This window comes from Amia ocellicauda, chromosome 8, assembly GCF_036373705.1.
Source record: "Amia ocellicauda isolate fAmiCal2 chromosome 8, fAmiCal2.hap1, whole genome shotgun sequence".
In the NCBI taxonomy this organism is placed as follows: domain Eukaryota; kingdom Metazoa; phylum Chordata; class Actinopteri; order Amiiformes; family Amiidae; genus Amia; species Amia ocellicauda.
Window position 1 is genome coordinate 42,204,131 of NC_089857.1, and position 26,320 is coordinate 42,230,450.

The window sequence follows — 26,320 nt, forward strand, 5'->3', positions numbered from 1 at the left end:
TTGGCGACAATGTAGCGTCTGAGCCGAGTACTTGAAAGGACCTGAGCCGCCTGTACAAAGTGGATACGCAGTCACAGATACACGGAGTTGAGTAAAGTATGCGCTAATGCTTACTCTCAACCGACTACTCAATCTGAACATGATCATCATACTCTTATAAACAAACTGATTCCCTTGGACGCAAGTATACTAAACGGACAGATTACAGGCTATTATTGGTGACTATTTTCTCTACTGCAGCTCAGTTGCATTACGATTCAGGGCAATTATGAATACGAGCAAAGTAACATTTTGATCAAATACTATGGCAGCACGTCCATTATTCCGAGCAGAAAGCGGTTTTAAAGACGCTTTCATTTGTCGCATACATTGGAGCGTCAAGTCCACAATTACCAGCAATGAAAGCAGGTGTCACCGAGGGTATTAGTATCATTGATAGATGTTTTTTGAATCCAGAATTTTATATATAACATGAATTCATACAATAATTGGTATAGTGTTGTCTATGGGTGTGATTCTCCTCAGATGGTCAGTAATCCAGCGGCTCAGCAGCCACACAGGCCGCCGCCGCGCACCAGCTCGTCCACTCGACCCTAAATGTTCAAAAAAGTCTGTATCCAAGCAAATCATCAAACTGGGTGGCAATGCCCCCGCCGTGGCGCCGGCCCGGTTTCTGCTTACCTAGCTTTTTGTTTTGTTATTTTACAGGTAAGATGTACCATTAATAATCCTCTCAAACTGTTGTACGCAATAGAAGTACAAACAGAAAAAGACCACATTAATAGCGTACAATCGCACACCGCCCAGACGGAAATCACTTCAGACACTCGTTCAATGCGATTCAAGGAGGAAAACATCTGACTGGTTAAAACTAATGGTTCCTTTTTCTCTAGGTTTGCCGTTTTCACAAGCTGCCTAAATGAAGACGACCTTTGGCAGCATCAGCTTTAAAACCAAATATAAGCAATTCAATCACTTCCAAGGAGTGGGAGACATTTCCAAAGACTAGAAGCGGTTAGATCTGGCCTTAAAAGCAAAGACACCCACAGTACTTAGAAGCAGCTTCCATCCCAGAGGACTCAAGTTGTATAAATAGGCACAATCAATTCCTGAAAGCCATGCAGGAGCACGTATTTAGTGTTTAAACCACACATGCAAAAACTATTTTAAGAGTCTAAATACATTAAAATAAAGTCATGCACATCACTTCAGTAAGCACTTTAACCATTCTACAACTTTTTTCTTGGTAAGACTAGTTTTAAATACACAGAAATGATGCTGTTCCACAGTATTTGAAGAATTACTCTGTTGCTACAAGCAGCTTTAAGCAGTCACACCATTTTATTTAACCGTTTTGCTCAAAACATAGGCTACGTCCATCCTCCAGTCTTTTTCTAGTCAACTTTGCTCTGGATTGGTTAAATTGAGGGGGTGCAGCAACCTGTCAATCACCAACTTCCACAACTAAATATCTCCAGTGTAATAAAAATCACTTTTTGACCAGAAAGCCTGGTTTATAGATGGTTAAAAACTCTGGTCATGTGAACACACCTCAATCCAAGATCATGGAAACCCCCCGCTAGGCATCTTAAAATGAGTGAAAGAGTCAACAGAGGTAAACCATGAATCACCTTTATTGTCAGGATTGTACTCCTGTAACCAGTGCAGCAGTTGTGTCAAAGACAGACATCTTCAGTTCCCGAGAGTCGAGGTCACGTTTAAAATCTCAGTTCTGCCACAGCCCTGAACACACGGACAGGACAGGGCTGACAATATGGCACAGAAAAGCAAGCTTAGGCTTAAAAAGGTAAGGAGTTCAAGAACGATTAGGAGTTTATTCACAGTGAGGCTTTCAGGCAAAACTTTAAATACATACAAGTGCGCAAGAACATCTCTACCAACACTTTCACAACAAGGAACTAAACTTCTCTTTTATTGTAACCGTGAAATACCAAACACACAAGTCAAAGTAACTATCGGGGCAGGGGGGGAATATTGCACACTTCAGCAATAACCATAGGTTTGAAAACACATTTTTGATCACATCCCAGGGACTCGGTGCCTCCTCTTCGACACGTTAAAGTAGGGCTATTCATCTTCAGTTCAATTTAATTAACACAAATCCAAACTTCTACAAGGCCAGCACATTTTACTACAGTTTATTCCCTAAAGAAACATCAACATTTTCTACTTGCTTAAAAAGAAACCAAAAGAAAATAAAATTTCAAAACCGCACAGCACAAAATAAAGCATTAAAATAAAAATAAAGGTTTTAGCCTAGATTTAAAGTAGTCATATGGATTAAAACAAAACTGGAATTTCAAACTGTAGGTCTGCGTGCGGATCTGGCGATGCATCCCAGTCACAACACTTAGGGTGAGAGAAACAAAAAAACAGACTCAATTCAACTTGGAACAAAACGCAAACAAAAAGTATCCAATCAAATCACTCCCAGTTGTCATCCTCCACCACCTCTCGAGTCACGGTGCGCACTTCTGGTTGCATAAAGGAAGTCTGTGGAAACAGTCGAGGGGTCAGAGAGAGAGAGAAAGAGAGATTCCCACACACCCTGCCAATCACTACATCCCAATGGTCGTTAAATACTGACCCTCAGACCGAGAGAACTGTTGCCCTCCAAAAACATAACCATCTGCTCATTTCCCAGATAAACTGCAGAGGAGGCACAGCTCTCACTGGCAGGACTGCAGGCCATGACGTATTTGAGTCTTTATGCAGTTGAAGACGGGTCACTGAACCCCTATCGGCATTTATCAAGTGATTCACCCCACATTCACTGATAAGATTTCAGAACGTAAAGACTCTGCCCACTGGGGACGAGCCAAACATTTTAATTTAAATTCACTTCTATTCCAGTAGCAGGAGAAAACAACCTCAAAACATGTCTGCTTTCCTGCAAATCCCCAAGATTACAGCAAACGTACTTTGCGAGTGTCTACGGATCCGAACACCTTCCCGCGTGGGTTATAGCCACACGTGCCGTGAGCGCTGAATGCGATCTCCTCCAGCCAGGCAGGGACGGTCTGTTGAGCCTTTTCACAAAAACAAACTAATTAAACCGGCACCGAACACGTCCACTCCTCCCTCTCTATTTAAAAGCAGACGCGATGGGCTCACCCCGGAGAGGACTTTGACCAGCGACCGGGCCAGGGGTGTATCGCACTCCGGGTCGAAGAAGGACAGCGCCTTCCCGGTGTTTCCACAGCGGCCCGTCCGCCCGATGCGGTGCACGTACTCGTCGATGGAGGACGGGAGGTCGAAGTTCACGACATGCTGAACGTGCTCGATGTCCAGGCCTCGGGCGGCCACAGATGTGGCGACCAGGACCGGGCACTTGCCTGTGCGGAAGTCCCCAAGAGCGATCTCCCGTTCCCTCTGCTCCCGGTCTCTACAACCAACAGACCCCAAAAACGTTAAGAAACCTCATCACTGGGATTACAAAAGCAAACTCATCTTGAACCTGCAGGTGAATTAAATGCCTTAAAATGTACTTTATGTAAATGACTACATGTTCCTGCTGGAAGCTGTTCCTCTTCCTCATCTCTTACTCTGAAACGCCACCAGAGGACGGGAAGCCACACTTACCCATGAATACTTGTGGTGGGTATGTTCTCCTGGCAGAGACAGATTGCGATAAAGTCCGCTTTTCTTTTAGTTTCTACAAACACCATTGTACGTTCGGTACCTAAAACACCAGGGTAAAGAGGAGGTCATGTCAAAATGCAGTTGGTTTCCCCCCGAAGATATGCAACTTTCACATTTTTATTTTAAAAGGAACTCCTTCGCCCAAGGGTGAACAGCGGTCGAGACTCAACTCCCCACGCGAGGGGGCTGGGCTGTAGCCACTTACCTGTAGCTTGCAATACTTCAACAAGCTTCTGTCTTTTCGAATACTGTTCAACTTGCAGGATAGTCTGTTCCACATCGCTGCAAGCGCCTCCGATCTGACCGACTGCAACGAACAGGTAGTCCGTCTTCAGGAACTCCGCCGCGAGCCTTTTGTAGAACATATAGGGATCGGTTTAAAAACGGGCAGCCATCGTGTCGGCGTGTCAAAGCGTGGATCTCTACGTGGCGCAAGGCCACGCGTGAACGAGTGTCACCTTTGGATGTCCTCTGGGTAGGTGGCACTGAACATCAGAGTCTGGCGGTCTTCTTTGGGGGGCATGCCAGGAGTCGCTACCAGCTTGCGCATGTCAGGCTCAAAACCCATGTCCAGCATGCGGTCGGCTTCATCCAGGACTAAGTACCGCAGTTTGCTCAGGCCGACCTACAGGGGGAGGGCAGGGGTTTAGCTTCCGTACACACTGGCTCATCAAACAGTTCCCACAGAGGTTACAGATGCACTGGACCGAAATCGGACATTTTTAAATTAAAGCAGCCATTCTTCTCCAGCCTCATTACCTTCCCTTTCCCGATGATATCCAAGAGCCTCCCAGGCGTCCCACACAGCACGTTGCACCCTCTCATCACCTCTCGGATGGTGTAGGCCGTGCTTATCCCTCCGTACACCACAACAGGCCGCACACACGTCCTGCGAAGCAAAGCTCCGCGTTATAGCAGGATCTGCACAGACCAGGGGAGGGGGAAGAGGCCGAGGGGCTCAAGAGCAGCGGACATTCCAGTTCTGACGCGTTTACCCTGCTCGAGATTGTGTTATCTCCTGCAGACAAGTCTTACAAATCCAAACATTTAGTAAAACAAAAGATCTATGAACTGCGATAGTGTTATAAATAACCACCAGCGTTTCCAGTTAATGGTTAGCTTCAGATTTTCCCAGGCACGGACACTGTGCTATGAAGGTCAACGGACTGAACCGTCAACTACTTCCCGATGCAGCAGGCCGGCCAGGCCATTGTCCGTTTACATTTTAATGTTCACTTTCTCCAGCGGCACAGCATCCACCACAGACCTAATTAAACCTACGGGACAGCGGCTGGACACCCCCCGCAGACCACGATGTTCGCCAGTCCTGCCTCCATACACACCCATAAGAAAATTTCCTGGCCTCCAGGTAGATCTGGTTGATGAGTTCCCTCGTCGGAGCCACGATCAAAGCCTCAGGCTCCTGGATCTCGCTGAAGCGGCTAGCGGCGGCACCGGAAGACATCAGCTCTTGCAAAATGGGCAAAAGAAACGCCGCCTGAAAGCAAAAGCAAGACTCTGAACACCAAGCAGTCACCTGTGCTTAAGATAAGGGAGTGGTTCTCTCAAGGTCAGTTTAAACTGGAACGAGAGTGTAAACTTTCCCTGAATTGGTTTCAACCCCCTCAACTGAAACGAAGGGACAAAGCCGCTCCTGCTCAAGAAAAATTGAATACAAAGCCAAAAGCCATGTTTACTTTTCTCAAATCGAAGTTCTTGCCAATAGCAGCACTGTTTTCCTCATCTTACACGCACAGTAAACAAGACTATCAATGTCCAATTGCCAACTGTTCACATTGCCAACATATTTCTACCAGTAAACGAAAAGGTTAGATTTAAGAAGAAACCTCCCTGGGGGTGTTATTCGACAAACTTAAATTTGCATAAAGAAAAGCAATGTTCCAGGATTACAAGACAGCCACTCCTGTGCAAGTCTTACGATCCACAGAACAGTGACAGCTGCAGGTTTCAGCTTGGGATGGGGTGGGGGTGGGGGGGGACACTCACCGTTTTCCCAGAACCTGTCTGTGCGCACGCCATCAAGTCTCTTCCTGCCATTATAATGGGCATCCCGTGTTTCTGCACCGGGGTGGGTTTCACGTAGCCAGACTTACTGACATTCCTGTTCAGTGTGTCACACAGACCCGCCTCTTCAAAGGTCTGGGATCAGAGGGAAGGGGAGAAGGAGAAACGGTGAGTAATAAAACCAGAAAAATATGGGTTTTGCCAATGTCTCCTTAACACTAAAGGTGGGGGAGGATTGGGAACAAGGCAATCCAATGGGTGAGAGATCACTCAATGAGTAAAATTTTTGACGCTTGTGAACTCTGATGCCAGACGATCAAACAGACCGCGAACGAACCGCTCACCACAATGGCCTGCGGCGGATTGGTGCCCGACACGTCCACCAGGATATCGTCGTATTTGTCGAAGTTGATTCCTGTCGCATAGTGAGCGAAGATGGAGTCCTCCTCTTCTGGGGGTGGGGGGGGCACATAAACCACTCTGGGTGGTCCTGAGGGAAACAGAATTACTGAATTTACTACAAACTTGAGTCCTCAGAGAATGAATGAGAACCACCTGACAGGCAGAAACTCCCCAAAAACCCAGCTAAAGCTTCATTGATTCAGGTTAAATTACCATTGATTACTCCTTTAAAAAAAAAAAAAACCTGCCTGCATCCGATTTAGTGCTGAATGGCTTGACTGACACGTAAAAGTATGGAACTTACTCATCTGCCATCTGGTGGCAAAAGATCAAACTCACCAGCATTTTCCCCTCCGTCTTCGGCTCCTTTCTCCGAGTTGGAGGAAACTTAAAAATAAGACCGATTAGTCACTCATCACAAAACCCACAAAGTCACAGCATCTGACCATGCGACTGCAGGCCTATGTAGTGGATTTTGCTGAACTCTCCAAAATTAACAAGATGCATTAGGTCAGCTTCTAAAGGTGCAATTTAATTGCCTGGCAGGCTGCCACCTCTAAAGCTAATTGGGCACTTACTCTGCCAGCGGGCTCTTTAGAACCAACCTCACGCACACTCTGCCACGCCTTAATGAGCGCTGCCGGGAACCCAGCATGCCTGTAACTTGTAAAAGCAGACTGCTGTGCACCCAACCCACCACCCCCCGCAAAAGCAGTCTGGCACCTCTCTCTGTCAGCACGTCTTCATCCTGTCCTCTGTAGCCACCTGAGGAAAAACAACGTGAATCAGACTCTTGGCAGCGCATTGTGAGGAGGCATGGGGTCGGCAGGAGTCACGAAGTTTACGGTAAAAGGTTTCCCTGGTGCAATTAGCTGGTACACACACGAGACAGAGACAACGAGACCAGGAGACATTCCTGCTCTAGAGGATGACCCTGTAGGTGGCAGACATTCATCGGTCACACAGGCCACTGCTACAAAGTCAGTTTTCAAATTAGCGGAGGCCCTTTGCATCTTACACACACCCTGACTGGCGTTGAACAATTCAGTCAAATTCCATTCAGCGCATCTCACCTCGAGACCCTCCACGTCCAAAACGCCCTCGTCCTCCTCCGCCATCCTCACCACCTGAGGATGCAACAAGTCTGAGACTGATCACAATTTAAAAGGCTCAGATCCATCGATTAGTAAAATCAACTAAAGCACTAAATTCAAACCCATTTTAATCTGAATGACAGCCCTATACATGGTGGGATCCAAAGAAAAATGTACAAGCACTCTGTCCAAGTTAATTAACTGAACTTGGGTTGTATTGTTCTGTTAGACGGCCAACAATGAATAAGAACAAAAAAATATTGGCAGCTTAGTACTTAAAGAAAGGATTTTCAAAACACTGAATAACCAGTTTTAAAAGTGTTGACAATTTCAGACTCAAGTTGCAATTCAGGTCATCTCACATCTAAATCCTCCTCCTACAAAACGCCCTCGGCCTCCTCCTCCTTCGCCGTCCTCGCCACCTGAGGATGCAACACAAACCATGAAGAGAGAATCGAATGCTTTATTGCCGGGGGGGGGGGGAAGGGGATCTACATATGGGTTTTATTTACTGCAGTAAGTAGCTCACAGCAGAAGCAACACCGATTCACTTTAAAACCCACGTGTGGAAATGCTTGGGATCCGGCCCAGACACTCCAGAATCTCACCAAATCACATCTCAGCCAGCGGGCACTAACTGGGCATTTTAATTTAGAAAGCCGTTCCTGAATGTTGTAGCAAACAGACATACTAGCGGCACCCAGTAAATTGAGCTTTTGTTGCCTTAAACTAAACTTAGGTTTAACTGTTCTTATTCAAACCGCAAAGGATAACTACCAGAGAATAAAAAAATAAAATCTTGGCAGCTGAGAATTTAGGATACGATACTGAAATTTTCAAACAGAACGAAGATCCGCTTTGGATGGGTGAACAATCAGAGTTTACTACAATGTCTCTGGTTAAATTATAATCTGGTGGGCTAAACAATACTGACACTCGTGTCTTTCTGCTTGTAAGGACGTCCCGGTTTGCTCCAGGCAGACGCCCCACGGTCACTGCACTCCCTCGCAGGCTATGAAACAAGCATTCTCCAGCCAGCACTGCCTCATTCGAGTACACAGTTTTCTTTAATAAATCAAGTGGCGTTTACGAAGTCAAGACCACAAATCACTACTTGGACGTCTCACCTCGAAATCCTCCGCGTCCAAAACGCCCTCGGCCTCCTCCCTCGCCGTCCTCGCCACCTGAGGATGCAACACAAACTGTGAAGTGCTAGAACTCAAATCATGTTTGTTTAAACAACGCTGAGGGTGGAGCCGGTTTTTCATTTTCTGCAGTAAGGAGTTAATAGTAGAAGCAACACATTCACTTAAAAAAACAGGCATGGCCATGCTTCGAATCTCAAGTTGCAATTTTCAAGTCGTTTCACCTCTAAATCCTCCACCGCCAAAATGCCCTCGACCTCTGGCGCCCCCGTCTCTGCCCCCTGTAACGCAGGTCAGACGAGTCACCCGCCAGAGACCAGCGCACACTTGAATGACGCGTTTCAAGCTCGGCATTCGTCGCCACAAATCATGAGATGACCAAAAGAAATGCCACCAAGAACAAACCACAATCCCCCATGTAGGGTGACCCCACCACCAGAAAAAGTCTAAACCCACCTGATCGGTCTCCAAACCCTCCCCTTCGTCCTCGAAAACCATCGGAGTAGCTGAAATTGCCACTATCTTAGGAAGGGTTTATCGATTTGAAAAAAATTAATAAAAAGGAAACAAGCAGCACTGAACTTTTCTAATAGAAAAAAAAACAAAACAATGCAGTCTGCGAATATATAATCTGCCATTTCCCATCTGTAAAACTACTTACCCTGTCTGAATCCTCCTCTGCCTCTCCCTCGGCCACCCCCGCGCCACTCGCTGCCCGAGTCGAAGCCGGAGTCCTTTCCGAAGCCTGACGGGGACAATTGGATACATTTTCAACATACAACCAGGTCAAGAGCGACAGCGCTTATAAATCTGATCAATAGGGCAGACAAAGGAGACCCAGATAGAACTCGAACCTGGTTATCTTTCTTTACACCTTCTAGAGGTCAGCTTTGGGGAACTTTACAATGTGTTACCTAGTATTAATGTTAAATATTGAAGTCTGCACTAATGCTGTGGAAGTCATGTTATATCTAACGTGGAAACAAAAAGATTGAATACAATAAACTACAGATTAATTGCAGTGGAAAGGTTAGCGTTAGAATTTGTCAAAAGCCACGGATTATTCAGAGAATGTGAAAAACCAGGGAAGCACAGAAGTGAGGAAATTGGGGAAAAACATACCTTGGCTATTCCCAAAATCACCAACATTGCCTGTAGAGCAGGGGAGGGAAAGAGACTAAAGAGTGATTGCAATTGTATTTTCCCCCTGTACAGCATCACTAAACTGAGGTATCTGAAATGTTCAATTAGAATAAAATCCCACAGCTGGCGTGTATTTACCACCGTGCCTGTCACACACACAACATCGCAAATGTGCACAAAACCCACCAGGAGACACCGAACAGAGATACCTGCAGAGGAAAAGGACGCACATCCTCCCCAGCCTCCGCTGCCACCTGTTTGCAATACGAGTCATTTACACAGGGGATACACCAACCCTGTGTCCTGCCAGGTCACCCGTCCGGCAAACGGCAGAGTACGTCCAACGCCTTCGGACAGACGGCGCTGCTCGGCTCTCACACAGTTGCACTACAAGACACGGGACTACTCTGGGATCGTGCATAATTAATTACCTTTTGCGTTGCGAAAACCACCCCTGTTCCCAAAACCACCGTCGTTATTGTTGTTGTTGTTCCAGGTCTTATTTTCATTATCTGCGTGGAAGGAGACGAGGCAAAATGCATAGATACTAGCATTAAAATACACAAATGGGAAACCGTTAAAATGCAAACCAGTCACTTCTGGAAATACATCTTTGTGCAAAACCGTCGATTCCTTTCACTCCCGGAGGCACTTCAGTCCTTGGGAACGATTTGAAAAAGAGCAGTTTTGCACTTAAAAAGACATTAGGTGAAGCTGGCTACAGAGATCTGAAACCCACATGACCTGCTGTGCACTGAAGACATGACAAAAGGGTTTTACTGGCCAAGCACCCAAAGAAAGATGGGGGGGTAGATTCACCAACATCAATAAAACTAAAAAAACAGCAGTATCAGTCTAAGTGATATGCCAATCCAGGGCATGAATCATGTTAAAATCTGATCAGCTGTACTATTACAATTCACATTAGGCACCAACCGTTTCGACTCCCAAAACCGCCGCTTTGATTTTTGCTGTTCCAGGAGTCCATTCCATTTGCTGCAAAAGGAGACTGTTTAAGGTTCATTCCCAATTTACCGTATTTAGACCATGTATGGATGATAAAAATGCTAATATATATATATACACACACACGTCTAACAATTTGGCACCATCATATCAAAGCATGCGTTGCAGAAATTTCAATCAATACTGATTTCAGTCACCAATTCTCAGTTTTCTACAAACACCACTAGGCGGCAGTGTGTTACCAGCATACATACACTAATCTTTTACTGTGACTTTTCAGTTAATGTCTGCCCTGCAATATTTTCAGACTGAAAGTTAGGGATCCCAACATCTTCACGTACCTCTGGCACTGTAATCAGTCTTGGCCACAGGTTCCTGCAGAGGTTTAGTTGTTCAAAAGAAACAAAAACACAAGGCTACGGTCACCCGAGAGCAAAGAAAGCTGTTCAGTTCCCCTGCTCAGAGACTTCGTAATGCAATATTGGTTATACAAACACTATTATATCAGAGGTACAGAAGTAAAACAGGCAAGTCTGCCATTTACTTAAAATGTACGATTTTTCAATTCAATGCGTCATGCTGGTAAAGCTGTGACGTCATTCATACAGTGCAGGAAAATGTATGGAGCAAAATCTCTTACTGCTTCTTCCTCCCAGTCATCCATTCTTTGTCGGGATATATGCTAGAATGAAGAAAGATAGAGATATACATAGGATGGATAGATAGATACACACGGTGGGGATTTCCAGTTCGGCTTTTTTCACCCGCCCCCTGGTCCCGGTGTGGACACGGGATTTACCCCCCTCCCGGTATTAAGACTTTAAAGTCATTTCCCAAACGATACATAATACACTCTTCACAGATTGTACGCGCTGCCATTTTAAACCCACTCGGAAAACCTCGGGCATGACAACACATTCAAATAAAAGATAAAATGGAGGGGCGCACGCAGTCGTGACGTTTACACGACACTGGCAATGGAAAGGTCAAACCCACACGCCGGCCATTTTGTCGCAGATCAGTCTGGACTAGCGCGCATGCGTGCACGTTTAAGCCGAATTGGATATTTTGGCACACGACGGTTCGTTTTAAAACTATTTCAGCTGCACCGGGATCACATTTAGCAACATCTACATTTTAAAAAGCGAGATAAGACTCAACACTGCATCAAGATGGCCGCCACTCGTATTGTACCTTGCCGCCACTTTAAATTATGCTATATTTCATACTGTACATGACCAAAAAACAATACTAGTACCACAATACAGTGAATGACCAAATAATACAGGTTTGACTTAAAATGACTTGTGTACCACAACCGAGGCCTCCGCCGTCAGGAGGCCTGAATGCCCATAATTCACGCATTAAGCGCCGCACTGCGCAGTGCAACTCCCGGGCTGTGAACACGCATCCGCGCAGTCCTTCCACATGCCAGGTTGTGGGTGACTTTTTTATTTGAGATTATATCGATACACATCTTAAACTCCGCAAAGACAAAAACACGACCATCGCTCATGACATCTCGACAGCCCACCGCAACCAGACTCACGACGTGCAGCCGCCCGGCCTGCCTCTATAATGCGGATTTAAAGTGTTAAAGTGTCACTTCGCCTAAAGACGCCCAAACTGCGGTATGAAACAGTGGTTTGGCGGGCAGGCGGTGCCGGTCGGTCGGTCACTCACTCACTCGTCTCCACACGCCGGGCGAGGGTCGGGCGGACAGGCGGCGCTCCGGACGCGAAGGGAACGGCGGGAAACTCACACGTGGGTTATATCCGGGCTTTTTCCTCCGGACGTGACGACGCGCGTCACACCTGCGTCAGGGCGGCGGCCTGTGATCGCACTTCCTTCCTGTAACACTCGGTCCCGAACATGTGTGCGGTGTGTACATGTTACACATATTACAGCAACCAATCGTATGTGCATGTTTTGTTTTGTTTTTAATTAAATTCCCTTTTCTTATGTGTTCACTTATGCCTTGCTGATTGCTGCGGTTTATTACAGTAATATTACAGTACTTGCCCGTCTTTACCTTATTTGTCCAGTTACATTAATTGTGATTAAAACAAAGGTCGGTTAATTCTATAGGATGATCAATTAAGGTGTATTAACAGACGTTTTGATTGGAAGCGGTATTTGTTTTAAGTGTCCTTTGACGGTTTTGTATGTGAACAGAAATAGAGAAAATGCTATTTAAAACAATCTGCCCACTCTGCACTTCAACTGAACCACACAGTGACCCCCTGACGCAATTGCCTCCCCACACAGTGACCTGCCCACAAAAATGTAGTAGCAGACAAATTAAATAGTGTCAGAGTGGACACAAATGCCGCTGCCTTATCCTTTACCATATCATTTACTCACTTACCCCTACGTCACTGCCGTGTCAGCTTAAAATGTGCATTGTCTGTAATGAGTATCTATGGAGAAAACTATCTACAAGGATACTAATATATTAACAGAGAGTATTTCCACCTTTGCTTGTACTGTTATTGAAATGTGCGGGGCGTGTGGCATGTTTTGCACGAAAACAACGTACGTAAGTTGTTTATTCATTCTTTTATAGTATCACGTAAATCGCACAAACCGGCAGCGGCAACGTCTTAACTCAGCTGACCGGGTGAAGTGCACTCTGGGAAGTGTAGTTCTGTGGCACACTTTCTGCCAACAGGCGCACGGACCCTAAAACTACAGATCCCAGGATGCACTGCGGTGTGCAGGCACGTTCGCTTTATAGTCGCATTGTTTCCTGTTATCAAAACAATGTTTGGTGTGAGGGTTCCTGTCATCTGTCTGGGTGTCTGTGGGGTTGAGGTGAGTAACAGCGATTTCGTTTCACTATATTATGATCTTGCACTTTTAGATCGACTTTCAGGGCATGTCGAGGATCAAAGCGTTGTGGATGTCGCACGGTTTAAGATTTTACAGGTAACTTGACATCAGGGAACAGATTTCAGTCACGTCAATGAATCCTGTGCTGGATGTGCTTGGAAGAAAACAACACGTATATCGACTGGAATTCCCCGATTTGAACAAGTTGCATGCGTGGAAGCAACCATTTGAATTAAAATCAAGTTCGTCTAGTTAAAATAATTAAAATAAACATTGGCAAACTCATCCCTGAGTTTCAAATGGGTTTCAGATGTGCTGATTTAATGAGTAGTCTGCAACATAATTATAGTTCACAATGCTTGTGCACTTTATTGTCACAGATAGTTATCTAGTTACAACAGTGTATAGGCTATGACTATGAAATAATCTAATATATTTGCATTAGACTTAATTCTAGCCAGGAACAGACCAATAAAAACAGTAAAATGTGAAGTTCTGAAACTGAATGCCTTTTTTCTTTTAAGACAAAACAAAAAAATAAACAAATGCAAGTTTGTCTGCAGATGGAGTGATTCCCACTGGTACAATACATTACTTTTGTGCGGCAATATAGCGAGATCTTTAAATCATATAAGTTCATAGTGTCAGTGCCCAGTACAACACACGTGTTTGTCTATGAATTGTAGGAAGGGATTGTGAATTCTAGCACATACACCCCATTTCTTAGAAAGGACGAGTACTTCTAGTAGTGTGTTTCGAAATGGATCTTCACAAAATGCTTGAGGATGAGAGTTTTTTCATCATAACCCACCCAGGTTTTGCTCCCACTGAAAACACACATACACTACTGCAGGTACCAGCTGCACTCATCCTATGATTATTATAAATTGTGTGTCATTATCATCCACAGTTTGTGGTTTTATGTCCTTGCCAAGCATTGTTATGCCTCTCTGGCTGGCTTCTTCTCTCAAAATGTTGGGCTAATGTTTAAATAAAGCAAGGTAAATGCAAAGGTTAAACATTAAACTGGCGCAATAATATTTTTTCTTCGATTCTTACTGGTTGGTATATTAGAAAAACACATTCAGCATAAAGCTTGATTCTGGACTGTAAAATGTTCTCCCGTGATTTTCTGTGTAGCAGACAGCATGATGCCCTTTGATCCGTTTAGTCACGTTTTGCACAGTAAACTTCTTGACAAACAAGCATGAATGTAAGTACAACAAAATAGACGCATGCATTTGCGTAATATATTACAAAAGGGCAGAAAATGAGGATCAGGAAATGTAAATCTACAGAAGTTTGGAAGATTACTTCCCATTTTAAAACAGGGAATCCCTATTGTGGAAAACGTGTTGCCGCAAGTCTGAGAAAGTCAATTGTAATTCATGCATGTAAGTGTAGCACCTGTGTACTACAGAATGAAATGAAAGTGAACAATCACATTGGCCTACCTTCATGCTATTTTGCAAACAAGTAAATGCACATAATATAAAATATCAAACTTTGTGATTCTAAAGCCCTGGTTTAAACCCATTGATGGCCCTTACGTATGCTTTTTTCTTCCTGTTATCATTATTTGTGAATGGCTTTTAAAAAGAGCAGTAGAGAACTGAGCGATTAGCAAGGGCAAGTTACAATATCCCTTCCAGAAACCTTTCCATGAAAGTAATCTATAGCAATACAATACTAGATGACACTTGCTGTCCCCAGTGGTATTTTGGATGCATCCCTCCCATTAAATGCTGAATAAAACAGAACTGATCCTTTAATTCCTATGCCCTGTGTCTGCATATGTCTTTACTGGGACATATTTTCAGACTGACCATCCTTTTAAGAGTGTGATCATGGCGATGTGGAAATTACTCATCAGTCCCTGGTTTAATCCAGACAGTATACTATTTTCTGTGACAGCATTTAACTGCCTCTCAGCCGTTTCACTTCTCCTTTTCTTCTATATCATCATTATTCACAGCAAGGTCTAAAAAGCAGCGTGCTCGTAAGCACATTTGAGAATCTACAGGAAATGCAGAGCATGGCAAATGTGCCCTCTTGTTTCTCCCTGCGCCGTTTCTGTTAGCCGGGACTTTTCAGTTCAGTGCTATGAACCCTGTTCAGCGTTGACACACTAAAAAGGCAGGGTGTGTAATTTGGAAGCCACCGAGACATTTGCAGGGAATTTAATTCATAACGGCTTTCTGTACCATGACAAGATTGGTTCTACTTGGAAACAATTTGATCTGCTTATGCGGTCTATCGGTCAGCCCTTCAGTGAACTTGTCCTCTGTGCATGGTGGCCAAACTGGTGAGATCTATCTGTCGAGGAGGCGAGGACACATACTGTATCAGTTATCCCTTTGTGTCCTTACACTTTATTTTTGTTTTTGTTTTTTATTGGTCAAAGTGTGGAGTGAGTAGACATAACTTAATGAGGTAAGTGGTTTTCTGATTTATCACTAATAATTCACTCTGTTAATAAATGTTCCACCATATCATAGTTGCAGCTTAATGTGTGCGCTGTTAACATCATTATTTTAAATGTTCCTGCGTTGTTCATGAATAGAAAAAGCTAATACAAATTTTAAAATGTTGATATAAGTGTATATGTGTCTGAGACCTATATTGTATATAAGCTGTTTAGGTTTAACTAATTGAAGTATGATTGTGTGAAGCTTTTTTGTGAAATAACTACTACAATAAAGGAACTGTGAGAAGTGCATCCCTCCTTTTCAAATGAAGACTCGATTGAAACATAATTTGATAAACCTGCTGCAAGCTGGAGTATGACTTAATAACCCTTTCATGAAATCAATTCAAAATCGAACCATACATTTCAGCTTGGTTTGTTTTCACCAGATGAACAGTAATCTGGTGACCAAACCGCCTGTTTCCAGTGCCGAGTTCTTGTGTTGTTTCTCTGGTGTGCAGCGTGCATAATCGGCATTCCTTTCGTTCCCAGTAATGAAGTGTAAATGAAACCCTGCTGACCGCCGACAACCATGGAAGACGATGTGAAACCGCTGCTTGCGTCCGAGAGAGCTGGAGAGAGCTATGCGGGAGCCGAGCGCAGTGTCTTGGAGTCCTTTGACCCCAGGTCTAAAAGGTACCGCTGTCGCTGTCGTTGGCAGTTCAGCAGGACAGAGCTCGGTAGAATTGTATTTATTTTCTGTGTCTGTTTATTGATTTAAAGAGGAAATCTTGAGCACCCTTAACCCTTTTAGAATAATGGAGTAAATAAATAAAGGTGCACAACGCTGAGCTCTGAAAGGGAACTCCCCTGTCAGTGAGCGGGTATCGCTGAGTGACGATGCTTTAGACCTGGCTTGAAGCTCAGGCTTGTGTTGCTCGGTATTTGGCAGCTCCAATCTCGCTGACATTAAAAGGGAAGGGAAATTCTTGCAGGTTTTGGAATCGTGTTCTCTTTCACACTCCGCTTCCCAGTCCTTCACTTCCACTGTGGAGAGATTTGCTGACGGGTACATGCTCCCCACAGATAACACACTGACCTCAATTCTGAGGAAATGCAATTATCACATGGTCCATTATCCTTGGCCAGGCCCTACAGCACGGCCAGCTGAGTAACAAGTCGTTATTAATTCATTAATCCTGTAGGTATTTCACAAGCGCCACGCAGCAGGGCGGATCATTAGACGGTGACAGTGCGCGCTTTTCCAAACCCGTTACCTCACTCCTTGTTTGTCCTGATAGCGCAGCAATGGGAGGAATATTTTTAAGTGTGAAGAATGCAGTGTAATGGAAAACAAGCTGTGCGAGTATCGCTACACTCTTATCAACGGGGAAATACTTTTCTTAAAGGAGTAGAATAAATTGTCAGGTTACTCAGGTCTATATAGAGTGTCATGAACCAGGTAAAACCTCCAGAACGCCTTCAGCAGCCTGCAGTTCAGAAGGTTGAGATAGAAAGTCAATTGGAAAATAATGACCAGGTCAGAAATAGGAGTCGTCTCTTCTGTGTGTGCTACAGTTACGTTTAGTTTCATTTCTTTTTTCTGTCTCTTCCTATTGGTTAGTAGAACCTTTAAACGTCTGCGTTTTCTTACATCCCAAAAAGGTGGTGTATGTTTTTTCTGCTACAAGTATTGAAAACAATCCAGCAGAGTCTATCAGGTTTTGACTGAAGTGGCTAAAGTCCAAATGATGGAGTTAAATACGTCAATAATCCCTGACCATACGCAGAAATCTCCTCCAGTTCCTCAGCTATGTGTACTTGCAGACACAGTTCAGGTTTCAGATCTGCAAAGAAGGCCACGTAGTCGCAAAACTCAGAATGATGAATCATCCTTTTCAGAAAAAATGCAGTTAATTATATTATTCACTTTCTTTATAGACCAGGTTTATGACAAACATGTGCTTGGCTACAGTATATGAGGCAATTCTAAAGTCATGGGTTACTGATTGAAGCTGATTGAAACTTTTGTGCAAATATCCAAACAATTTGATGTTTTTTAGTCTGGCAGCCTAACTGGAGCTTATGTTTTCTAAAATAATACAGACCTTTCTTAAATCTAAATCTCACTGGCTTAAAGATGATGATTGACTGTTATTTACACTCTCGAGGAAAGTAAAACCTGTTGAGTTACTAGAAGCGGTTGCATTAGAATCTAAAATATGAGACATAGAATTAGACACACAATTGTGGGAATTTGGGAGAAGCTGCCCAGTTGAATCTTTGGGTTCCTTCAAGAAATTAATGAATTGATGAAACTGTAATTTCAATTCGCTCGTAGGGCCAGACTGAAGAAAGATGTGCTCAGTGCCTTCACCCAGTTATAACCCTTCTTCAGTCCCAGGCGGGTGTGTCGGCCTGCTTGTTAAGTGTGTTGTGCTTCCAGCCAGCTAAAGGTGAAAGTGGCATTAGGCGTTACTCATGTATGTACAGATGGATGGATGCTTTGCGTCTGTGCCTGTGAAAGCAGGTTTGTGCATTCGTCATGATGAGGTGAACTGGCCAGCCACTGTCCACGCTCAAGCCATCTCCTCCTCGCCCCGCACAGGCCTTTCCACGTGGAGCCGCGCAACATCGTAGAGGAGGACGCCCAGGAGCGAGTGTCGGCCGAGGCCTCGGTGATGAGCAGCAGGGTGCACTACTACGGCCGGCTCACCGGCTCCTCGGACAGACTGCTGGTAGGGCTTCCTCTCAGGGCCGTCTCTCAGGGACCCAAGATGATGTACGTTTTCTAACTATGGCTTCCCAGAAGGATGGAGCTCTTTTTTGGGTACTTGTTAGCTTGCATCTGTCCAATAGCACTGGGGAGCAGGAGAGACCCCAAATCCTTTTCACCGACTCACAGAGGACACACTGTTAACTGGGTGTGTTTTCTGACGGATTTACTGTCTTTGTATTCCACGCCAGGTTCCTCCGGACCATGTGATCCCCGGGCCCGAGGAGATTTATGTTTACAGCCCCCTGGGGACGGCCTTCAAAGTGGAAGGAAGTGTTGATGGGTCTGGAAAGAACCCTAGCATCGTCACCATGTATGTATCCCGAACCCTCAGGCTGGCCGGGCCTGTCGTTCAATAAGCATGAGATCCCGTGCTTGCTCTGTGTAGGCTAAATTATCTATAATGCAGTGGAGATCATAATCTAAAACCATGTCATGTGGTGAATACAGGGACAGATACTTTTACGACATTTTGTGAGAACATATTTGAGCAAAATCACTTTGATGCATTTCCCAAAATCAAACACTATCCCTTGTCAGTTTAAAAGCCCTTAGTGCAGGGATGGCGAACCTGTGGCACGCAGAGCCATATAGTTTGGCATGCCAACTGAGCGGCTATCTGCATTTTTTGCCAGCCCGCCCCTCAATTGTCTAAACTGATTGACACTTTAGAAAACCAGTCAGTATATTTGGCAGTGACGGCATCACCCCCAAGTCATTGATCAGCGCTCACGTTATATTCCAAATATTAATGCTTTAGGTCGGGTTCTTGTGCGTAGATTTTCAGTTATGCGCAGAACTGCAGAATCCTCCGCTCCCATTGGTGGAGCTGCACAGATTCACGCAGAACTACGAAAATCTCCACTTCACGGACGAGATGTTAGTGTTAAATGACTGTTTATGCTGTGGTGTGGCATTCTGGGAGCAGGAGGAAGAGGACACAAACTAAGTCTGTCCTGTTGTGATTGATTTGTGGTCAGCAATGGACGTGTCTGTAAAACTTCATAAAGTTGGCAAAAGAAAGCTGTAAATTCTCAAAAATAAATAAATTATGCCTTTGATTGGGCACTCATTTGTGCAAACTCATACTCAAGGTAGATTGATTCTACTGTATTATTTTTTTCTTAAAACATAAGTGCCAGACAATGTATATTAATCTACCAGTTTTAGTTGTTTTACAAAATGTAAAAGCAGTAGATATTAAGTAAATATACATTTAAAAAAACAATTGGTAATTATTAAGGGCAAGTACAAACAAAACACAAAACAATATGAAGGGTTTCTAATGCAGCCAAATTAACAAAACTCTACTTGTATGTAACGGCAGGGCAATGGGGGAATCTGTGGGACTTTGTATTGGGGGTAGATTGTAATTTGAATGGGGTTTTTAAATGTACTTTAGCATTATAATCCTCAAACTTAATGTGTGATGAAATGTGATTCTTGCATTTTACTGCACTGTAGCAATACTGCAACATTTAAATAATGTACTCATTGTATGATGTACTTATTCTTTATTCTTTAATGTTGTGACATGCATTGGCATGGTGTTCCACTATATACAGTTAAGATTGATTGATTTACTTTAAATGAGGATTAAAGATTCTCATTGTCCAAAATAAAAAGGGACATATTCCAAAAATGATCGAGCTAGTGAAGTGCTCTTACTGTTGATTTTTATAAATGTCAATTGACAATAATCTGTGAGCAAAAATGGAGCCTGCACATTTATAATATTTTGGGGGAAGAATATGTGCCTCGCTTCATTGGGCTTCATACTCTGCAGCAGCAGACTCCCATTAGCAGACTGGAGCAGCACTGGCTTCTCCAGACTACAGAGGGATATGGGGGGGAGGTCCAAGGTGGTGGTCCATAGTTTTTAGATGTTTCTGTATTGCGGTTTGTTTTGTTAGCATGTTTGCTTAATTACAACAAAAAAATAAATATAAATATTGCTATAAAAAAATGCTGTTTAGCCCCTATACTTTTATATCCCCAATTTATCATTGGCACCCTTTGGCAAAGTATACAAACCAGACTTTGGGCACTCCATTCAAAAAAGGTTCGCCATCCCTGGTTTCCTAAATTAATCTGCATTTTTTTACTACTTTCTTTCCAGTTTTGCCATTTGGAACACCATGATGGGAACCTCCATTCTCAGTATCCCCTGGGGAATAAAGCAGGTACGTCCGAGCTTCACATCTTGGCTGCGCGGCTCTGAAATGCCGGGGGGCCGAATGTCCCTCTGAGGGAAGTGGGGACAGTTTGCTGAGGAATGTCCCGCGGAGGATTAGGACCTGCGTGTCTCAGGGGTCCGTGGTTTTGATCTTGCGTTCTCTTTCAGGCGGGATTCACGTTCGGCATTCTCATCATTGTGTCCATGGGGCTGCTGACGCTGTACTGCTGCTACAGGGTATTGAAGTCACGCGCAGCGATACGTGAGGGAAACCCTTTCATTCTTTTCACTGTGGAAATACATCTAACTATCACTGAAATTATTTTTTTTAACTGATTTGATTCAAAGCCGTAAAATAGTCGAGACATAACTTTAGTTTTCCTGCTTTCTCTTCCAGCCTTTATAGATACCTCAGACTGGGAGTTTCCGGATGTTTGCCGATATTACTTCGGCGCCTTTGGCCAGTGGTCCAGTCTTGTGTTTTCCATGGTGTCCCTGATTGGGGCAATGGTTGTCTACTGGGTGCTCATGTCCAACTTCCTGTTTAATACTGGGAAATTTATTTACAGTGAGTTTTTAGTTATTTTGTATGCATGTGATTTGTATGTGAACCTGAACGTGTCCGATTCATAACCCTGTACCAGAACCGGTTCCCCTCCTGGCCCTAGACTCTCCCTTGACCCGGCCTCACGGGAAAGCCTTTAGCTCCAGGATGGATCGGTCTCCGTTCCCTTCGGTCCCTCGTCCACAGCTGCGAGGTTCTTGCCAGAAGTTTGCTGATGGTGTGGGACTGTGTTGCCGTTTCCACGCATGTCCAGAAGTGCGTGGCGCTAGTCTGTGTCCCGTCTCCCGAGAGCCATGCTCCAGACACCGAGGGCTCCCGCCACCCAGGGTCTCACATGTTTCACTGAAGCTTGTGCCCAACTCTGGAGTCGTTAATCTGCCCGTCATATCTGTGTAAAGTGATGTAATTTCCTGTGATGTGATGTGAAGTTTATATTGATGTCCTCCCGCTCCGTGCCCAAACCGTGCTGTGTGTAATCTGCCGCATCACCGTAGGCATCTCAGTCCTACTTTTGGCAATTTCACCAACAGAGCGCTTTCTCTTTGCAGACTTTGCAAACAACGTCAGTGTGGCTGATTTGGAGTTTGGGACCAATGGGTCTGAAAGAGGTGAGCGTTTCCAATCTCCACCCAGGCTGGTTTTGTCTTTTCTCCAATCTCCTCACGTGTTTCCAGATGCTCGGAGTGGTTTCGATAGGCCTGCCGTGACTCTCTCTCCATTTGTACTCCTCCAGTGATCTGCCCGTTCCCCAACACGGGCCACCTGAACTGCACCGGGGACGGGTTCTCCGCCACGGACAACGGTACCGGCACTCTGTTCGACAAATGGTGGCACAAGACTAACACCATCCCCTTCTACCTGATCATCCTGCTGCTGCCCTTGCTGAATTTCAGATCGGCGTCTTTCTTCGCCAGGTTTACCTTTCTGGGTGAGTGTCACTGCGGGATCGTCTCCACCGCCCTGCCCGGTGTGTTTGGTGCACTGTGCTTTGGCTGTCAACATACCAAGCCCCTCGGTCTGATTGGGGAATTCGGTGCCTTCTGGAACAGGTGATTGTCTCAATATGTTACTCATTTGTCTATTGTCACATTTATTTGACCAAATGCGTCTCGTGTGATCCTCGCAGGGACGATATCGGTCGTCTACCTCATCGTTCTGGTGACCCTGAAAGCCGCCCGCCTGGGTTTCCATCTGGAGTTCCACTGGTTTGAGTCGACGCAGTTCTTTGTGGCAGGTTTGTGTTTCCAGGCCGTTGGACCAGTGCCTCCTCGGCATGCAGAGGAAACAGCTGACCGGAGCAAAACCTTTTTATTTGTTTAAATAATTGAATAGAGAAAGAAAGCACACTGGCTCAAGTCCGACTCCCTCCATTGGCACCGAAATGTCTGTTTTTCTCGCGAAGGGAGATAATTAAGTTTGAATGATCCGATGCATAACAAAACATCTGTCACACAGGCCCTTGTTTGCTGAACAGGTCATCGTCTGTTTACGTTTTGTAAATGTGTACATATACGTGCGTGTTTGGTTTTTCGAGTTGTTGAATTAAGCTGCTGTAAAACATCCCGTAAGCTCTGCCAGTGTTTGTTTACATTTGCTGATGGCCCTGCGAATTATTCACCACGGCACTGTTATTGCACCAAACCACACAATCGTATAAAGTAACTGTTTCGTTTTAATAACCCGCTTAGCTACAGTGCACCTGATTCACGCCGCAGAAATATTGCTATTACTCTCCCATGTATACTCTGATAAAGCAGGACGTGAGCCGAAATCACAGCGGCCTCGTTCTGTGGTTTAATTTCTCGTCTAGAGTTCAGACTGCTGTTCCCGCAGCTGACTGGAGTTCTCACCCTCGCGTTCTTCATCCACAACTGTGTGATCACCCTCCTGAAGAACAACAAGGTCCAGGAGAACAACGTGAGTGCGGCCAACACCCACCCGGCTGTCTCCGTCCTGAGACCGCGGGGGACACACATGGTCTTTCACCCAGGGAGGTGCAATACACTAGTGAGAACATAGTATGAAGCAAATCTAGCCAACTCGGTGATTAACACACCTATTGGAGCAGTGCTGATCCGGGGCCCCCCCTCACCGCATTCACTCTCCTGAAACGTCACTGGTCCCAAGAATGTGTAAATGCTGACTATTGACTGCACAGAATGACATTTATACACAAGACAAATGTTTGCAAATGCTGCTCTGTGATTGGCTGCTTTCTCACGTGTGCGGTTTAATTGTAGGTAAGGGACCTGTCTGTTGCCTACCTGCTGGTTGGCCTGACCTACCTGTACGTGGGGATTTTGATCTTTGCTTCGTTTCCCTCTCCCCCGCTGACGAAAGACTGCATTGAGCCGGTAAGAGCTGCCGCGCCGGCAAAGTGACCGCGCCATCGCACCCATCTTGTATCTTGTTCTCCGATGCTTGATATGGAGTGTCTGTGTCTGGAGAGCCGTGGCAGTCATCAGGCACTGAATACTGTCTTTCTAACCGATCAAGCACAGGAATTGAATCAATGAAGTAGTTAATGGTCAGGCTAACGGCTGAATGGAGGCAGTTCAGTGAAGATCTTGTTAGACATGTTAAACAGACTGTTGGTGGGAAGAACCTCCACATCTTTGTCTAATCGAAAGCCTTGGCTGGATTACAGCTGACCCCTCTACCTCTCGTGCTTTTGCAGAACTTTCTGGACAACTTCCCCAGCAGTGACATCATGGTGTTTGTGGCCCGGGCCTGCCTGCTCTTCCAGATGACCACCGTGTACCCCTTACTGGGCTACCTGGTCCGAGTGCAGTTGATGGGGCAGTTCTTTGGGAATCACTACCCTAGGTAACCCGGCAGACACTGACAGATATCGTGAATCGGCTGCCAGAGGTGATCCAGTCCGACCGGACTGCAGCTGCCATCTGGCGAGACAATCGAGTCCCACAAAAATGAATACGGCGTGGAAGATTTTACTGTAGGGCGTGTTTCGGATGTTTTAGTCTCCAGCTGTTGTCGTTTTTCAGGGGTGTCCTGTGATTGTGTAATGGAGTCTTTACTAGATCTACTTGCTGTATGAATCTGCTTATAATAACAAATAATGTTATAATCAGGAGAAAAATAGTTGTTTTTGTTTTTCTTCCCTAGTTTTTTCCACGTGTTCACCCTGAATTTGTTCATAGTGGCAGCAGGTGTCGTTATGGCAAAGTTTTTCCCCAACATCGGTTCCATTATCAGGTGAGACAGTCGGTTCTGGGATTTTTGGCAAACAGATGGTGTTCATTCATTCATTCATTCATTCATTCATTCATTCCTTCCTTCTTTCCCTCCCTCTGGCTCTAGGTACTCCGGGGCGACTTGCGGCCTGGCCTACGTGTTTGTGTTCCCCTCCGTCATCCACATGATCTCGCTGCGGCGCGCGGGGGAGCTGCGCTGGCCCTCTGCCCTCTTCCACAGCCTGCTCATCGTGCTGGGCATCGCCAACTTGGTGGCTCAGTTCCTCATGTGATCCACGCCCCCCCCACACACTCCCGGGACGGAGCCGGCGGCACAGCGGGAACCCACTGGCGTCTCCAGGCATCGTTAACCCAGGATAGCCAATAATAACTCGACTACACTGGTACAAAATCAGAGCCCACATCGTATCTTCACATAGGCACGCTGTTTTCATAGATGTTACAGGTCTTGGCTCCCTCTGCTGGCGAGGAGGAGTACCATAAGTCCTGTGCTCGGCAGAGGTGGGTTTAAATTGGACAGCGGCGTGCCAGACATCTATGGTGCAGCCACCGGCGAACGGAGACACAGAGCTGAGACACTACAGCAGCGTGATTCTAGAACTAATTGAAGCTTTCGTGTCTGGGAAGGAGTCTCCACCTCGATCCTCTCAGATCTCTCTGGAGTGAACTGGGAGAGGAAGAGACGGTGGGAACTGCGTTTTCTACGGAAAATGTATATCAATAGTCACTGCAAGTGTCATTAATGATGTTTGTATCTTTCTCAAGACAGACACGGTTTTTATTTTTGTGAATTCCACGAAACACAGAGTCTGCACTGTGGCGTCGCAGCCCACGGGAGAGACTCAGTGGCGTTTCCTCTCAGTTGCAAATGAAGCCCGAATCGGCTGATGACCGGCTGTAAAAGACACAGTTTGCAAGACTGCTCGGCTCCAGAGCGTTTCGGTGCAGGTGCCCCTTGTGTTCACACCCACTTACGCCGAACTCACGTCACCATAAAACAAACCAGGTCAAGGGCCCGGCCCCAGCCCAGCTCGGTGGATGTTTTGTCGCCGTGTCATCGAATCCATACGTGATGTAGATCTCCGTGCAAACTCTTTGGTCCCATCAGTTGTCTCCCTGTTCTGGTCGCGTGTCATTCCTGAAATTGTTTTGAAATCGGAGCCGCCCTGCTGCTGGAGCCGTGTGTGTGTTCTGCACAGCGAGGGCACAAAGTTAGCCGTTGCCCTTCACCTTCATATCACCTTCCTTGATCCTACTCAGAGCCCCTTTGCGATTTTTACATTTTTATAACTACAAAATATAACAAGCAATCTTCCCTTCCGGTGCTCAGCCATGATGTTTTCAGTGTTCTCAAACTTTTCTAATTTCAAGTCTGAGCCGTGGGGCCACGGGGCTCTGAAGTGGGATTTGGACATGTTATGCAATGTTTAAATTAAATAAAACCATGAAAATCAAACCGAAAACAAAGCATTTCTTTGTCAGTGAGCTGTATGTAGCCGTATAGATCAGATGTTTGGCACAGGGTGGGCTGTAAGTGTAGATACTTTACTTGTTCATCTGTAACACAACCAGCTTATTAATAAAGGGATATTAAAACAATGGACTGGACCTGAAAGGTGACCAGCCAATTACACAACAACTTCAAACAACGTGCTTCAATTGAGGGAATTTCTTACAATTTTAAGAAACTTAATTTTATTGTGTTGTGCTTTGTACATACATAGTTATATTGTGTCCCTTACAGCAATGTATGTTTTCATAGTATTAAAAGTTACATTTATTTAAAAATAAAACTGTTTTCATAATAAAAAAACATCCTAATCAATTCCCTCTCCTCTTCTTTGGCAAGGTTGTTCTATTTTTTATTTATTTATATATATTCTCCTACATCATGAATAAGTCAGTCAAATA

At 45.0% G+C, this 26,320-nt stretch overlaps 2 protein-coding genes across 6 annotated transcripts; one reads left to right on the forward strand and one right to left on the reverse strand.

Annotated features, from left to right (window-relative positions):
* Window positions 1-1,616: 1,616 nt before the first annotated feature.
* ddx4 (DEAD (Asp-Glu-Ala-Asp) box polypeptide 4) lies at window positions 1,617-12,201 on the reverse strand. Of its 4 annotated transcripts, none has more exons than XM_066711484.1 (24): window positions 12,126-12,201; window positions 11,079-11,120; window positions 10,780-10,813; window positions 10,409-10,468; window positions 9,904-9,984; window positions 9,452-9,481; window positions 8,991-9,074; window positions 8,786-8,851; window positions 8,554-8,610; window positions 8,312-8,368; window positions 7,547-7,606; window positions 7,164-7,217; window positions 6,814-6,855; window positions 6,430-6,477; window positions 6,033-6,178; window positions 5,671-5,823; window positions 5,007-5,161; window positions 4,423-4,552; window positions 4,122-4,288; window positions 3,869-4,014; window positions 3,604-3,703; window positions 3,136-3,406; window positions 2,943-3,050; window positions 1,617-2,514 (listed from the first exon to the last, which is right to left on the reverse strand). In XM_066711484.1, the coding sequence occupies exons 2-24, from the start codon at window positions 11,100-11,102 to the stop codon at window positions 2,446-2,448; spliced, it is 2,142 nt and encodes a 713-aa protein (XP_066567581.1). In that variant the 5' UTR covers window positions 11,103-11,120; window positions 12,126-12,201; the 3' UTR covers window positions 1,617-2,445. The 4 variants fall into 4 exon arrangements, with proteins under 4 accessions (XP_066567581.1, XP_066567580.1, XP_066567582.1 ...); XM_066711483.1 differs by lacking the exon at window positions 9,452-9,481 and adding an exon at window positions 9,682-9,726; XM_066711485.1 differs by lacking the exon at window positions 9,452-9,481.
* A 952-nt stretch (window positions 12,202-13,153) lies between these two features.
* Window positions 13,154-26,234, forward strand: slc38a9 (solute carrier family 38 member 9). Of its 2 annotated transcripts, XM_066711488.1 has the most exons (16): window positions 13,157-13,252; window positions 15,675-15,703; window positions 16,230-16,373; window positions 18,286-18,415; window positions 18,645-18,766; window positions 20,573-20,636; window positions 20,798-20,891; window positions 21,027-21,197; window positions 21,743-21,802; window positions 21,928-22,122; window positions 22,321-22,428; window positions 23,005-23,111; window positions 23,435-23,548; window positions 23,872-24,020; window positions 24,321-24,410; window positions 24,516-26,234. In XM_066711488.1, exons 3-16 carry the CDS (start codon window positions 16,270-16,272, stop codon window positions 24,679-24,681), a joined length of 1,674 nt encoding a protein of 557 aa, XP_066567585.1. In that variant the 5' UTR covers window positions 13,157-13,252; window positions 15,675-15,703; window positions 16,230-16,269; the 3' UTR covers window positions 24,682-26,234. The 2 variants fall into 2 exon arrangements, with proteins under 2 accessions (XP_066567584.1, XP_066567585.1); XM_066711487.1 differs by lacking the exon at window positions 15,675-15,703 and having other exon boundaries at window positions 13,154-13,252.
* The last annotated feature ends 86 nt before the right edge of the window (window positions 26,235-26,320 follow it).